Below are 15,306 nucleotides of genomic sequence, written 5' to 3' on the forward strand. Positions count from 1 at the left end.
AATGTTTCCATATTTGATGTGGAGGCAGGACACAAGGACAATTGGACTTTTCTCAGGGGAGACACCTTACACTTCTGCAGGGGAAGCCACTGGTCCCCAGTCAGCTGGCTGCCCAGGCTCATTGTCGGAAGGTGATGTTATTAGGAACAATAACTTGTTCCCAGGAGTATCTGGGATGTGCGGTATGAATGGGCTTTTGCACCAGTGTGCAGATGGAAAGGGGTTTTCTCAGGGATATAATTTTTAGGCTCTTTGTCTGTCATGCAGTGGCCTGCAACTCAGGGTGGGTAAGTTTTGTTGGGGAAGGAATAAATGATAGCAGAGGGGGTGCTTGTCCCATAACTGCGAAGCCAGCCACAGCCCCTGCAGTGACCATGGCCTTCTAGCAGAAGAGCAGTGGTTATCTATTCTGGGTCCCAAGGCTACCGGCACTGGGTCCACAATGAATTGTGCCCATGTGCATCAAGACTGGCTTGACGTTGGCCAACTTTGTCCTTTGATTCATGCAGTGAATCATGGCAACGAGGCTGGGGTTTTGTTTACATTTGCAGATGTCGGGCAGATGCTGCTGATGCCCTGCCCCGTAGCCCCACCTGCCCCTTCAGGTCACCCAGCACACTGACAGACACTCACTTCCATTGCCCACCTCTCTGCTTATCTACCTTAGAGCTTTGGCACCTTGGAGCTTGCTCGGTTATAGCCCAGGGAAGCCTGACACTGAAGGGAATTTAATGCCCCAGAGGTACCCCTCAACCAGGTGAGAACTGAGTCGCTGGATGAGTGCCCCAGATTGCTGTCCCAAGGCGGAGGCTTCTACGTGGGTTCTCAGATGGTGGGATTGAGCTTGGTTGCCTACAGGGATTAGTGCACCCCCCAGGGGCTTTTCTTCTCCATCTCACTCTCCCCAGCCCCTCACTTGTGGTTCCTGGGATCACTTTCCAAATAAACTGCCTGCACCCAAAACCTTGTCTCAGGCTCTACTTTTGTGAAAACCCAATTTAAGACAGCCTGGGTCAGTGGGCACAAGTTAGAGTCAAATGCTGTCACTTATTGAATATCTGCTGGGCCCCTTATTGTGACCTTCACTAGTACGCACCATACATTCAACCCCCAAATGACCTTTCACGATAGGTATTGCTTTCCCCATTTTACAGATGGTAAACCAAGGCACGGAAAGGTTAGATAAATTGCCCAAGGTTCCCCACCCCAACTCCTTCTCTCCTGTGAAACATTGCTGCCCACTGCCTCGACAAGAGACAGCCACCTGGTTTAAGCTTCACTCATCTCCTCTCCATCAACTCACAGTCTCTCTGAGTCACACATTCTTTCTTCCTTCTCCAAAAGAAGTAACTTGAGGCTTGGGGTAGGCGGTCCTGGTTCAAACTGTGACTCATCCACTTGTTAAATGTCTGACCTTGGGCAGGTCTCTTCATGTTTCTGAGCCTCAATTTCCCCATCTACAAAATGGAATTAATAATGCCTTCCAAACTGTAATGACTTAACAATGCTTTTGTTACATCTTGTATCTCCACACCCTGCACATTGGCTGGCACAGAGGAGATATTCAATACACATTAAGTTTCCTTCATGGCTATGAGCTTTACTTTTTTTTTTTGTTAAATTGAGATTGTTCAGATACCATACAATTATCCAGAGATTCAAAGTGTACAATCAGTTGCCCTGGTACCCACATATAGCTGTGCATCCATCACCACACTTAATTTTTGTTCAATTTTTAGAAACTTTTCATTACTCCAGAAAAGAAATAAAGCAAAAGATGAAAAAAGAAAAAAAAAAAAGAGAGAAAAGGAAACTCGAATCTTCCCATATCCCTAACCAGTCCCCCTCAATTGTTGACTTGAAGTGTTGGTATAGCACATTTGTTACTGTTTATGAAAGAATGTTGAAATACTACTAACTGTAGTATATAGTTTGCAATAGGTGTATATTTTTTCCCTATAAGCCCCTCTATTAACTTCTAATTGTATTGTCATACATTTGTTCTGGTTCATGGAAGAGATTTCTAATATTTGTACAGTTAATCATGGACATTGCCCACCATAGGATTCAGTTTTATACATTCCCATCTTTTGACCTCCAACTTTCCTTCTGGCGACATATATGACTCTGAGCTTCCCCTTTCCACCTCATTCACACACCATTCGGCACTGTTAGTTATTCTCACATCTTGCTACCGACACCTCTGTTCATTTCCAAACATTTAAGTTCATCCTAGTTGAACATTCTGCTCATACTAAGCAACCACTCCCCATTCTTCAGCCTCGTCCTATATCTTGGTACCTTATATTTCATGTCTGTGAGCTTATATATTATAATTAGTTCCTATCAGTGAGACCCTGCAATATTTGCCCTTATGTGTCTGGCTTATTTCACTCAGTATATTACCCTCGAGGTTTCTTCATCAACCCATTTTTTTTTTTTAGATGGTTTTGTTCATGTCACACATTCCATCCTAAGTAAACAATCGATGGTTCTCTGTATGGTCACATATTTATGTGTTCACCACCTTCACCACTATCTATATAAGGGCATCTACATTTCTTCCACAAGGCAGGAGGGAGAGTCAAAGAAGGTAGGGAGGCAAAAGAAAAAGAAAAAAGAAAGAGAAAAAAAATGATAGCTAGGAAGCAACAAAAGGAAAGATAACCTTAAATCAAAGTAGAGTAAAGAGTCAGACAACACCACCAATGTCCAGCGTCTAACATGCCTCTCCTATCCCCTCCTCTTATCTGCATATACCTTGGTATATTGCCTTTGTTAATTAAAGGTAGCATAATACAATGATTCTGTTAGTTACAGTCTCTAGTTTACGTTGATTGCATCCCTCCCCCAATGCCTCCCCATTTTTAACACCTTATAAGGTTGACATTTGCTTGTTCTCCCTCATAAAAGAACATATTTGTACATTTTATCACAATTGTTGAACACTCTAGATTTCACGGGTTATACAGTCCCAGTCTTTATCTTTCCTCCTTTCATCTGGTGTCTCACATGCTCCCAACCTTCCTTTCTCAACTGAATTCATAGTTATTTTTGTTCAGTGTATTTACATTGCTGTGCTACCATCTCCCAAAATTGTGTTCCAAACCACGCACTCCTGTCTTCTCCTATCACTCTGTAATGCTCCCTTTAGTATTTACTGTAGGGCAGGTGTGTTGTTCACAAAGTCTCTCATTGTTTGTCGGAAAATATTTTGAGCTTTCCCTCATATTTGAAGGACAGCTTTTCTGGATATAGGATTCTTGGTTGGCGGTTTTTCTCTTCAGTATCTTAAATATATCACACCGCTTCCTTCTTGCCTCCATGGTTTCTGCTGAAAGATCCACACATAGTCTTACTAAGCTTCCTTTGTATGTGATGGATTGCTTTTCTCTTGCTGCTTTCAGGATTCTCTCTTTGTCTTTGATGTTAGATAATCTGATTATTAAGTGTCTTGGCGTAGGCTTATTCAGATCTATTCTGTTCAGAGTACGCTGCGCTCCTTGGATCTGTAATTTTATGTCTTTCATAAGAGATGGGAAATTTTCATTGATTATTTCCTCTATTATTGCTTCTGCCACTTTTCCCTTCTCTTCTCCTTCTGGGACACCAATGATGCATACATTCTTGTACTTTGTTTTGTCCTTAAGTTCCCAGAGACGTTACTCATATTTTTTCATTCTTTTCTCCATCTGCTCCTTTGCGTGTAGGCTTTCAGGTGTTTTGTTCTCCAGTTCCTGAGTGTTTTCTTCTGCCTCTTGAGATCTGCTGTTGTATGTTTCCATTGTGTCTTTCATCTCTTGTGTTGTGCCTTTCATTTCCATGGATTCTGCTAGTTGTTTTTTTGAACTTTCGATTTCTGCCTTATTTATGCCCAGTGTTTTCTTTATAGCCTTTATCTCTTTTGCCAAATCTTCTCTAAACTTTTTGAATTGATTTAGCATTAGTTGTTTAAATTCCTGTATCTCAGTTGAAGTGTATGTTTGTTCCTTTGACTGGGCCATAACTTCATTTTTCTTAATGTAGGTTGTAGTTTTCTGTTGTCTAGGCATCTGACCTCCTAGGCCACCCCAATCAGGTTTTCCCAGATGAGAACAGGCTCAGGTCACAGAAGGAGGAAATATTCAGTATCCGGTTTCCCTGATGGTTTTTCTTTGAGGATTGACACACCCTGTGATTTTCTGCCTGCCAGGTGCACCTGTCAGCCTGTCACCGGCTGGTATAAGGGGGTGTGGCCTGTGGCTCTTCTCCCCCAGGCTTTGGGGTCTGGTTCCGGTAAGGTAGGCAGTAGAGCTGGGGCCCTCCCTTTCCTCTTGAGAAGCTATGCCCCCTCCAGAGAGGTCATCTGCATATCAATAAGTTCTTTGTGTCTTTGACTCTGCTGGTCAAAGTGCTGTGATTTTAAAATGGCTAAGGCTTTCTTTACTGAAAAGTGCTGTGGGCTGAAAATGGCTGAGGCTTTCTCCACAGAGAGAGAAGGGGACAGAAAGCTCCAGATGCACCCATCAGCCAGAGATAGCACCCGATCCTCTGGGCTCCCCGTCCTGAGACAGATATATCCCCTGACTCTCCCAAGGTCAGTTGTTACCAAAAGTCTCTGTCTGCTTGTTGAGGATTCACTGTCTGTATTGAGCAGTTAACATTAAAACCCCAGCTGGAGCTGGGCTGAGAGAGTGCTGCTCTCTAGCACCATGAGGCTTCCGTGAGGGAGGGGCTCTCGGCTCTCAGCTCTCAGCGCAGGGCCACAGTTTTTACTTACAGATTTTATGCTGCGATCTTGGGCATTCCTCCCAATTCAGGTTGGTGGATGATGAGTGGACAGTCACGTTTGTGTCTCCGCAGTTATTCCAGGTTATTTACTAGTTTTTTGGTCATTTATGAATTGTTCCAGGGGGGACTAACAGTCTTCCACTCCTCTCTGTGCCGCCACCTTAGCTCCTCCCTATGAGCTTTACTTTTGCATTTGATTCTTCTCTTCCTCTGTATCTTTACACTTTCAATTATCTTTCTTTCTTGTGGTTTTATTCTTTCTCTCTCAACTGATTCTTTTCTCACATCTTACGATACACTCAAGTCTCCCCTATTGCCTCCTCTCACATCCATAATGAAGAGTTTCACCAGGTGCTCCACTCTTGGCTCCTCGTCTTTCCTGCGCCCTTTGCCTCTAGGTTCTGGCTAACCCCTTCTTGTGAAAGAGTCCATCACAGTTTACCTATAAGTTCAGTGGCCTCTTCTGCATCCCCATCCTGCATAGCCTCATCCTCCTGATGTCACTCAGTGTGGTGACCATTCCCCTCATCATCTCTCCTCCTGTCAATTCCATGACCCGCTTCTCATTTTCTATCTACCCTGTCCACTCTTTCTTGGCCTGTCCCTGAATATTTATCTCACTCTGCATGACCCCTTAAAACTGCTCTTCCCTGCTATGTGTGCTTTTCCAAGCCTTTGCCAGTTCATCCTTAAATATTCCATTCAGGGCTCATTTTCTCCAAGAAACATTCTCCAGTACCTCTAATGAGGGACAGGGTCTCTTTGAGTTTCCAAAGAGCTCTTGGTTATTGCCATATCGCATAGCCACAGAACTGAAATGCTTGATGCGGCATCATCCTGTTTCCACCATAAAATGTGAATTGCCACATTCCCAATACTTGGCATGTGGTAGATATTTAATTTATGTTTCTTAAATAATAAATGATTCTTGAACTGAACTGAATATAAAGAGTTTTAGAAGCAAAAAAGCAAGGAGTATAACCAAGGCCCAATGTGTTCAAAGAGACAGAGCTGGAAAATTGGCCTATGAAAGGGGTTATTCGCACTTTTGGACCAATTCATAGTAGAGGGACTTCAAGATACATTCCTGTTCACTGCAGTTGAAGTGTGGGCCACCAATAGGGAGATAACTGTGCAATTATATTGTTGCTACATAAATATTTGTAGCACTAATCTCTCCCAGGGAAACTTTGGATTTCCTGATTATATGCCCTGGGTAACAGCTACACTTCTGCTTGCCAGGGTAGATCTTGTCACAATTCAACACTAAGAAGGAAATCTACAGAATCAATCACAATGCCCCTGCGGTGAGCAAAGCTATGTGGTCACTGCATGTTTCTTCATGCTGGACACTCAAAGACTACATTTCCCAGCCTCCCTTGGTGGGTCACTACCATGTGACTGAGTGTGGCCAATGGAAACGTGAGCGAAAGTGAGTCACTTTGAGTCCGAGGCAGTTAGAAGCAGGTATGGCTTTTCCACATTCTTCATGGCAAACAGTCTAGAGCCTTGTGTCCCTCTTGGGAACTGAGCCAATCCATATTGAACTCACAATATTTGTTGTATTAGACCATTGATATTTACAGGTTTTTCTGTTGTAGCAGCCAGTGTTAAATACCCTAAATAAAACCATTCCGAAGAGCTGTTTTGAAGCAAATAACATTCATCCACATAATCACTGAAATGTCAATTTATTAAGTACTGGTGCAGTATTTAAGATAGAACATAAAAAAATCAGGTAAGAATTGTTTGCATAATATATATGGAAATCAACCTATTAAAGTTGTTCAAATATTGGACAGAGCCAGAATATAAATTACACATACAGTTTAAAAATTACAGGAAATCATATTATAAAGAGCACTAAAGGCCACTTGTGGAATAGTTGTGTTCCCGTGTAAGCCAGAATGTGAAGAAAGCCTACTCGTAGCACAGGGACAAATTCAGGGAGCAAGGCACCAGAATTCTATGCCGTAAAAGGGGGGTTAAAGAAAGTAAAACCCCAAATCAAACGCAATGGAATCGTGTCACTGGAAACCTCAATTTGTTCTTCAGAGTGGGCGTTTTCCACTACTGCTATATTAGAAAGAGAGAGGAAAAAAAGAACAGCTATATCCCATCTGAAGCAAGGTAGAAATGATTTTTCTCTTTAAAACAGGGAAGGACTGACAAATCTGATTATGTCTGTCTGTCTTTCTGAGGTGATTTTTCAGCATGGGGCGGAGTCTGTCTCACCAGCCAAAAGCCCTGAAAAAAAAGTTACAGTCTCGAGACAAAATACCAGAGTCAGCAGAAACACGGGGACATGTGAACACATTTGGTTAAAACCAATGACAGGATATCCTTGGGGACAAAGAACAAGGAATGCCTGTAGAGCTGTCTGTAGCCTCTCAAACTCTGAGAGCTAAGGATTCCAGCAAAAACCAGGTGAATAATTTATGTGGCACTATTTTTCACCACAGACAGCTGGATTGTGAAACCAGTCAAAGGAGCAGGCAGTACCTGCTGATTAGCCAAGCGGAGCATCTGACCCAACAAACATGCTTCTTTCCAAGGGACAAGTGGGCCTGTTGTCATTTTACCAAAAAGCTGACAGGGCATAGGAGGGTGCACTCTGTGGAGAAGCACGGGGCATGATTTGGGGAGCATATATGATTTCTGGGAGACTTGGGGAAGGGAATGAACTTTGGAGGCACACGGGCTTTGGTTAAAATCCCAATTCTTCCCCTTATGATGTGTGACCTTTGGCAAGGTCCTTTCCCTCTCAGCTTCAGTCTCCTTGGCTATAAGATGGGAACAAAGTCACCTACCTCATGATGTTAGGACTTGAAGTGCACAAAATGAAGAGAGAGAAATATTAAGTTGCATGCAACTCATAAAAAGAGCTTAGGAAAAATTTCTCTTCCCTTCACGGAATTCAGTTTTGTGGGCAGAAGGAGAGAACGGAATGTTGAAGGAAAATATGCTCTCATTTTTCATCATTACCATTAGGTATCAAAATGCAGTTGACTTGACAAGTCTAAGAGGAATTACAAATATGTTCCTAAGTCCCAGGCTAGGCTTTAGACTGCTTAATTCCAGGTCACTTTCAGCTTATTCTCTAGAGCCCATTTTTTTCTGTGTCAAAAGCCATTATTTCTCCCTGAAACTTATATTAATTGCAGAACAGTGATATTTGGAGGCTAAGGTTTCTTAGGAAGAATGACACTCTTTAAAATTACCAGGTCAACTACTGCCATCCAAGCACCTGACAACGCCTCCTACTGACTATATCTTAGGAGCTTCTAGTTTAGTTTGATTCAGGAGAACTGAACATCCTGCCACCAGGTTTAGCAAGGGCTGTCAGGGTGCCCTGCCAAATTCTGGATAATCTATCCCAAGCACAACACAGATGGAAACCAACTCTGGAAATCCTCATCTGAGCCAAGAGAAGCCTGTTTACTCAATAAAATAATTTGCAACTTACACAAACATAAGATGTCTTAAGTTGAATCACGTTTGCTTCCTTGTAGCTTTTGGTGAAGGCACTAGCAGCCTTGATGCTTGCCAAGATGGGGCGTTCTCTGGGACAAAAAAGCAGAAGGGACAGTGTGTGCTCATGTGGGACCAAGAGATCCCAGCACTAAGGGACAACTTTAGTAGAACTGGCAGCCTGTAGTCATAGAGACCCCAAAAGAAATGACATCACATTTCTTACAATCAAACCCGTAGAGTTTTTTGGAGGCAAAATCCTGTTAAATTCTCTTATAGATGAGCCTACAACCCGAGGCATGACTCTGAAGCTGAATCAGTCCCAGTGAAGGGCCAGAGAGCTGAACCACGCCAAGCTGGACAGGACAAGGAGGTGGAAAAAGTGGGAGCAGTCAGAAGAATGAGGGGTGGAGTGCTGTGTGGCCACTGGCTCTTTTTCTTGATCCCTTTCTCATCTGTGCACAGCAGTTGGGAGTTTTGCTAGGCCCTTGGAAGATAGCAAGAGTCTGGGAGAAGGAAAAAATGTCCTCTTTGAAGGCCTGGGATAGGATCCTCAGCTGTATTCCAGAGGTGGGAAGGGAGAAGTCCCTAAAAAGTGTGCCTGATTTTGCAGTCCCCAAGAGAGCCAGGCAGCTCTCATTCATTTTCTGGGCACGATAGTAACACTTTATTTTCACCTTACTATTTTCATTTCAAACCCTTTTAATTTTTGAGCTCCAAAATCTGGAGCAGGGGTCAGGAGACCTGGGTTCTGGAGTCCCTTCCACTCAAGCGCTCGTTCATTCATTGAGTGACCTCGTACCACTCTCCTTGCTCTGAGTCTCCCCTTCCTGATCTAAGAAGAGAGATGGTTGTTCTGGGTAGTCAAGTTCTCTTCTTGCTCTGGAAATCTAGGAATCTATGAACTTTGTCTCTTTGCATCCCTGGTATTAAAAGGGCAAAATGGTAGCCAGAGTTTGCCTACAGGGATGCTGAAGTTGAGGCTGTTAAAAGCTAGAAACAAATCTCCCTAGGGAGGATTTGGGAAAGCACTAACTCTGTCTTCTGGAAGTTCCCGGTCCATTGCTTAGATGTTGTTTGACATTCATCATGACACAGTTGACTTTCACTGAGGAAACCACTAGCCTCTTCAAGTTGAATTATTCCTTCTATTTGGCTTTACCTCCTACAAATCAATCTTTGAGAGAATGGTGCAACATCTGATATCATATATCCAATGATCCATGGACTGCCATGGCCCAGCCACTGGGATCCAACATTCATGCTCTCTGTTGGGATAAAACTTCTTCCTCATTTTGAAAAAAAAAAGTAAGCATGTTTATTTTAGAGATGTCCTTATTTCAAAAAAAATTACAAGACTGCCTGATTTTGTCATGTAATAATTGGGATTATATCTCCACCATTCTTTGTCTGAAAAGACCAAGACAATGGAGCCCACACATAGTGTAAAAACAATATAAGCAAGAGTCCATGGTACATGGCAGTTACCATACAAGGGGCTTTATCTATCTATCTATCTATCTATCAAATTATCAGCCAGGTTTATCTTTCCCATCTCTTTGACCTGTCCATTACTGGTTTCCAAGCAGTAGCCCGGCTCCTAAACTGTTCCAACCCTGTGCATTGGTGAGGTGTTATCTGCTGCCTGGTTTATGGTGCTGTTGCCCCAGTTGGGAATAGTGTAATATTATTAACAGAAGAATACTGGATTGATTTGGATACAAAGAAAGGACTTAGTCTTTTTAAAAGTTCATTCTGAAATAAGCAAGCCTTCAAAGATAAGTGAAGTCATGGGGCAAGTGCCTTAGGATGCCCAGGTTTCAGAAAGCAAAGGAATTCTTTGTGGTCCTAGATGTCTTGGAAGCATACTCATAGAAACCAAAGACCAGCTATGTGGCATTTTCTGGGGAAGCAAAGGGATGGGGGAAGACTGCAGTGTGTTTAGCAGCACCGCCCAAAGTACAGTCGACTTCTTAGACCACTGAAAAAAACTTCTTCTCTTGTCTGTGGCAGGTTGTGCAGGTTCTCACTGGAAATAGAAGAAATAGTTGCTGTACCATAAACTTCTCTTGGTCAACATGATGAGATGGAAGTAATTCAGCAACTTGCCTGATCTTAATCCTGATAAGGATTTGGAGAGAAGGAGAAGGTGGGTTCTTCCAAGAATCTCCTTCAGATACTCCAGAAACTTCTTTTTGAACACCTTATCTGGAGCTATGTCTATAAAGTTCAACTCATTGGGTCCAAACTCAAAGTACCCAGTCAGCCCACTCAGCCTTCCCTGTGCTGATGGAGTCATCATTATTTTGATGCAGAATTTCTGCTCTCCTGTGCCTTTATGTTCACCACCCATCTGCTTCCACTCTAGGAGGCATTCCTGTCTGTGTGGACATGTCTGCAGGGACAAAATTACATATTTGCCATTCATGGTAGATGCTGTTTGCAGGGACTCTGATATTTGAGGCCACCAGACTCATAACTTTTTGAGGGCAGCAACTGTGGTTTTCTTGTCTCTGGACTTCCAGTGCCTCACATACAGAGGTTCTTAGTAATTCTTGTCAAAAGAATAAGCAAATAAATGTTTCTTTATTCTCTTATTACAGTGGCATGGTAGTATGAGAATGGTCTTGGCAACTTCTCGGGAGACCCTGTTCTATTAGGTTTTTCTATAGCTAATTATTCTCTCAGTCTAGAGTCTAGGAACTGCCTTGTACAAAACAGGCATTGTTTGCATAATTATTGATTTATTAACTTGTTTTGATCTATAGTATATCTTGGGGTTTTCTAGTGATAGTAACAGGAATACCAAGCCTTCATAGTATCTGTGTAGTGTCCAATAAACATAAACTCTCAGTTCTTAGAACAAATACAGTTATTGAGCGGAACTTCCTCAATTTGATGTTTTTTTCTTTTCTTCTCACAATTTTTTTTCCCTCAAACTTTTGTTCTTTGCTTGTGTACTAGCTTTGATACTCAAAAATCACACTTGATCTCAAGTAATTTTGTCTCAGCCCAATGGAATCACTTTTCACCTACATTGGAAAAGTTAATTTATACATTCACTTTGATCCTGCTAAAACAGGACCCTTTAAAATTTTTCGTGACACACAGCTGAATGCATAAAATGGGGACATGGTTTCTGCTGAGAAAATTGTTCCTAGTTTTTATGATGGAATTAATATGTCATTATTTCATGGTGAAATGTCAAGACTACTATAATTTTCTGAGCAAGCTTAAGAACCACTGGTGTATCTGAAGTAATATAATCTTTGGCAGTGTTACTAACCAATTCTGTTGGATTATTCCATCACTCTGTTCCTTTGCCTGACAAAGGATCTTTGTGAAAGCACAGTTTTGCCCCCATAACTTAAGTCCAATCCCAGACCTTGAATTTCTGCTTCATCAATACCAACCAGGTTTCTGATACAGTTTGTGGGCCTAACTGAAATCTGAGCAGGTTTTAGTTGCTTGCCTGGAATACACATATATATTTTTAAAAGGAATATTGAAGCAGAATTCTTCCAGAAGATCATTTTCCTTTTTTTCTTTCTTTTCTTAGATGGGAAATAATAGCTCTTAAGATTCTTATCATTCATTCTTTCAAACATGCATTTTGTCTGTGTCTAAACTGATAAAGACAACTTGTTGGGTGATGGATACACAGTGATAAGACAAATGTGGTCCCTGCCATCATGGCCTTATGACCCAATGTGGAAGCAGGCTGCCCACTTGCAGTTTGGGAATTAACATAAGCTCCAATCCTCTCTAAGTTATAAGAAGTACGGCAGTTCCTCTAACTTTAGAGTCTATGATAACTGTTTTAGCCTGGGAAACAGAAGCCATTTACTTCTGACCAAGAACTCCACGGACGTCTCTGCTATCACATCTATTTGTAAAGATACTTAAGCTAGTAGGTTCTACAAGAATATTAATAAACTAGAAAAAGATAATTGGTGTACACATGGAGAAACTGATTCATTCTCCATCATTTTGCCCCTTTTTCCTGGATGCATAAAGGAGAATGCAGCAACAAGTTAGGTGGCAGGTAGCACAGCCATTTCTGGTGATTCCAGGGAAATCAGAATGAAAAGCCAGGAAGGGGCACAGAGTTTCTTAGGTCAATGCCTGCACTGGCACCTTCAGCTTCACTGAAGGGTGTGGGGAGGATGATGAAAGGACCCCAGCCTTTGACCTTCAGACTGTTGGAACATCATAGGGAAGGGGGCTTTGTGTCTGACATATGCAGTCACTCTTATGTGTTTCTCATCTTGAACTTCAAAGTCAAGACCCATCCATTCATGGCATGCTCAGTGTAAAACTCCCTTTCGATCACGCAAAATGCCCTCTCTTGGCCAGTGACTTCAGACTTTGGCCAAGGCCAAGCCTTAAGCATTTCTGCACTTTGAGGCTTTTTTTATGGTTCCCTTTGACATATGGGTTGAAAGGAACCAACCTTTGGAAACTAGCCCCTCTTCAAAATAGCACAGGAATCCTGCATTGGAGAACAATGAAACCACCAACTAGATGTCTGGCATAGCTATTGTCACTCTTGGCAAGACTGTGACAGAAGACATCAGTGGCATCTGCAGGTAGACACTGGTTTGGACTCATCTTGATGGTCACCATGTCAATCATCCACAACCAGGGCTTAGATGAGTGAAATGGTAGAGACAATAATACTAAAGTGTAGTGCTGCAGCTGGTCCAGCCCAAGCCTAGCAGAAACTTTTCCAACAAAGTTTTTCTGAGAGTAGTGATGTCTTCTACGAGGCCACAGGATGGCTTGTGCTTAGAATTAATACTTACATGGTAGGGCAGTGCTCTCCAGGCTGTCTGCTTATACTTTAGCTGGGCTCATGGCTATATGTGGTTTTAGTATTTTCATTTTAGAAATCTAGAGGAATAAAATTGGATGGCCCTGGAAATTTTTCCCAGCTGCATAATAATAAATAATGTAGCTTGCTTGTATTATTTTTTTCTGGATCCAAAATACAATGTATCAAGTGAGCATGTTTTGCAATAAAAGCAGATATTGCAGAATACCTGTATGTCAGCATGATTTCCAGTTCCCATTGTATAAATGAGAGAGGGGGGCAGTGTGGGTACCCTAGGGGAGGGAGGGAGTCAGCAGACTGGGCTTTGAGTCCTGGCTCTCCACTAGACAACTGGGCGACCTCAGGCACATCACTTAATGTAAGCCTAAGGTTCCTGGTTTTTGAAAAGAAGAATTTAGACCAGACTATTTCTGTGCGCCTTCTTGGCTCTAGTTTCTCTTCTAAATTGATATTCGGTACTTCAGTATCATGGGGAGGAAGGTGAGTTGGAACCTCATTTTGAAGGCACTGAACTTAGCTCCTGTACAGAGTGGCACCCCACATCTGATAAGTTTCATTATCTTTGGCCACATAGATTGGGAACCGTTTTAACTTCTGTGTGGGTGTGTGGGTGTGTATATGAGTGTGTGTTTCTCCGCACTAATTCATAACTCATCAGAAATGCTACACTTGGGATTTTCACCATCTTTTACAGATAAGGAAACTGAGGCATAATAACAGACAGTGGCAAACCAAGTGAGGTCCCTTTAAGAGCTTTTAAGTGGTTTTACCAGTTTTTTAAAAATAATATAATTTAAAAATTCTCGGTATTGGAGATGTGATGACTATCTCAGTCCTTCCTAACGGTAGCTCAGTAGGCAAACCTCACTGACAGGCAATGAGTTTCTGTTGAGAAAATTATTCCCTTGCTTTAGAAAACAGTTAGTCACTGGAGTGTTTTAAACAAAGGGGCAATGATCCTAGAAATAACTTAAACTACTATCTCTGCTTACCAAACCCAAACCCAAACCAGCCACCCAAACAGACAAGCAGCACAGCTTGTCAATTTCTCCCTGACCTGGTCCAATTATGATTAAAAGTAAGAACAGCAGATAACTGTGTATCCTAGAAGAGATTAGTGGAACCATTTATATAGTGTAAAGTCATGCAAACCATGCTTAAAAGGAAGCGGCTTCATTGTGGTGACCTGGGGAGGAGAAAGGCCTTGGCCGGCCCCTGCCCGGGTGGGGCCACCACGCCATGCATGCATTCGATGCAGCCACTGGTGATCCCACTGGTTAGCTTTGGGTGGGCGAGGAAGTGAGCTGTACAAAGTCTGTCTACGTTACTAGGCGGGGTCAGCCAGTGACCCCTTTTAAGAGGGCTTCTTGGAAGGGGTCCATATGGAGTCAGAGATCCCGTCCCCTGTGGATGACAGAGGCATGGAGCCGCTGGGGGTGAAGGGGTCGGTGTCTGTGTCTGTCTCCCCCTCGGCGAGGTACCGCTTCTCCCTCATCCAGCTCGACCCCCCGCTGGGGCCAAACATGTAATCGTCTCTGTCCTGGGAGATGCTGAAGCCACTCGGAGACTGTTCCAGCTCCTCGTGGTTGACGGACATCAGGGACAGGGGCGTGTCGCTGTCCCGCGTGACGCTGCGTCTCTGCCGAGGGGAGACTGGGTCCGAGTAGGGGCCGGGCAGTTCAGCCTGGGAGTGGTAGCTGACTCGGGAGTCAAGAAGAGTCAAGATCGGCAGGACGGTGGGCCTCTCTGCATACGTGCCGGCCAAGGAAGGCGGGGTCGCCTGAACCTTTCCAGAACTGGGTCCCCCACGGGGCAGGTTCACTGGGTCGTGTGCAAAAAACCCATAGGGGCCGACTTTGTCGATGGGCAGCTGGTGGAAGCTGTAGGGGGTCTCAGGGGGGCCTGTCTCGGAATAGTTGCAGATGATGGTTTTCAAATCAGAGTACCTGTTCTCTTCTGCCTTCTCCACCTCGGCTGGCGAGGAGGCCCCCTTGGTCGGGTAGTATTCTGTGACGTGCACCTGCAGCCTCTCCATGTGCTGCATGTGCATGTCCACGAGGAAATCAAGTTTCTTCCCCATGTCATGAACCTGGAAAATACAACGAACCAGGAATTACTGCTTTCCCTGGGGGTTGTTGGTGGTTGAGAGGAAACACTGTAGCATTTACTTTTCAGAAGGGAAGAGAGTTCTTGCAAGTCACAATAATAAGAACAGCAGCTAATAATTTATT

General features: G+C 43.2%; 1 protein-coding gene across 1 annotated transcript in view; it reads right to left on the reverse strand.

Moving 5' to 3' along the window:
• Positions 1-6,464: 6,464 nt before the first annotated feature.
• Positions 6,465-15,306, reverse strand: part of KCNQ3 (potassium voltage-gated channel subfamily Q member 3) — a 315,288-nt gene continuing 306,446 nt past the window's right edge. The window contains exon 15 of the mRNA XM_037803311.1: positions 6,465-15,164. Within this exon, the coding sequence (XP_037659239.1) occupies positions 14,430-15,164 (735 nt within the window). The 3' untranslated portion in view covers positions 6,465-14,429. The remainder of the gene's footprint in view (positions 15,165-15,306) is intronic.

The sequence above is a fragment of the Choloepus didactylus genome, chromosome 14 (assembly GCF_015220235.1).
Source record: "Choloepus didactylus isolate mChoDid1 chromosome 14, mChoDid1.pri, whole genome shotgun sequence".
In the NCBI taxonomy this organism is placed as follows: Eukaryota; Metazoa; Chordata; class Mammalia; order Pilosa; family Megalonychidae; genus Choloepus; species Choloepus didactylus.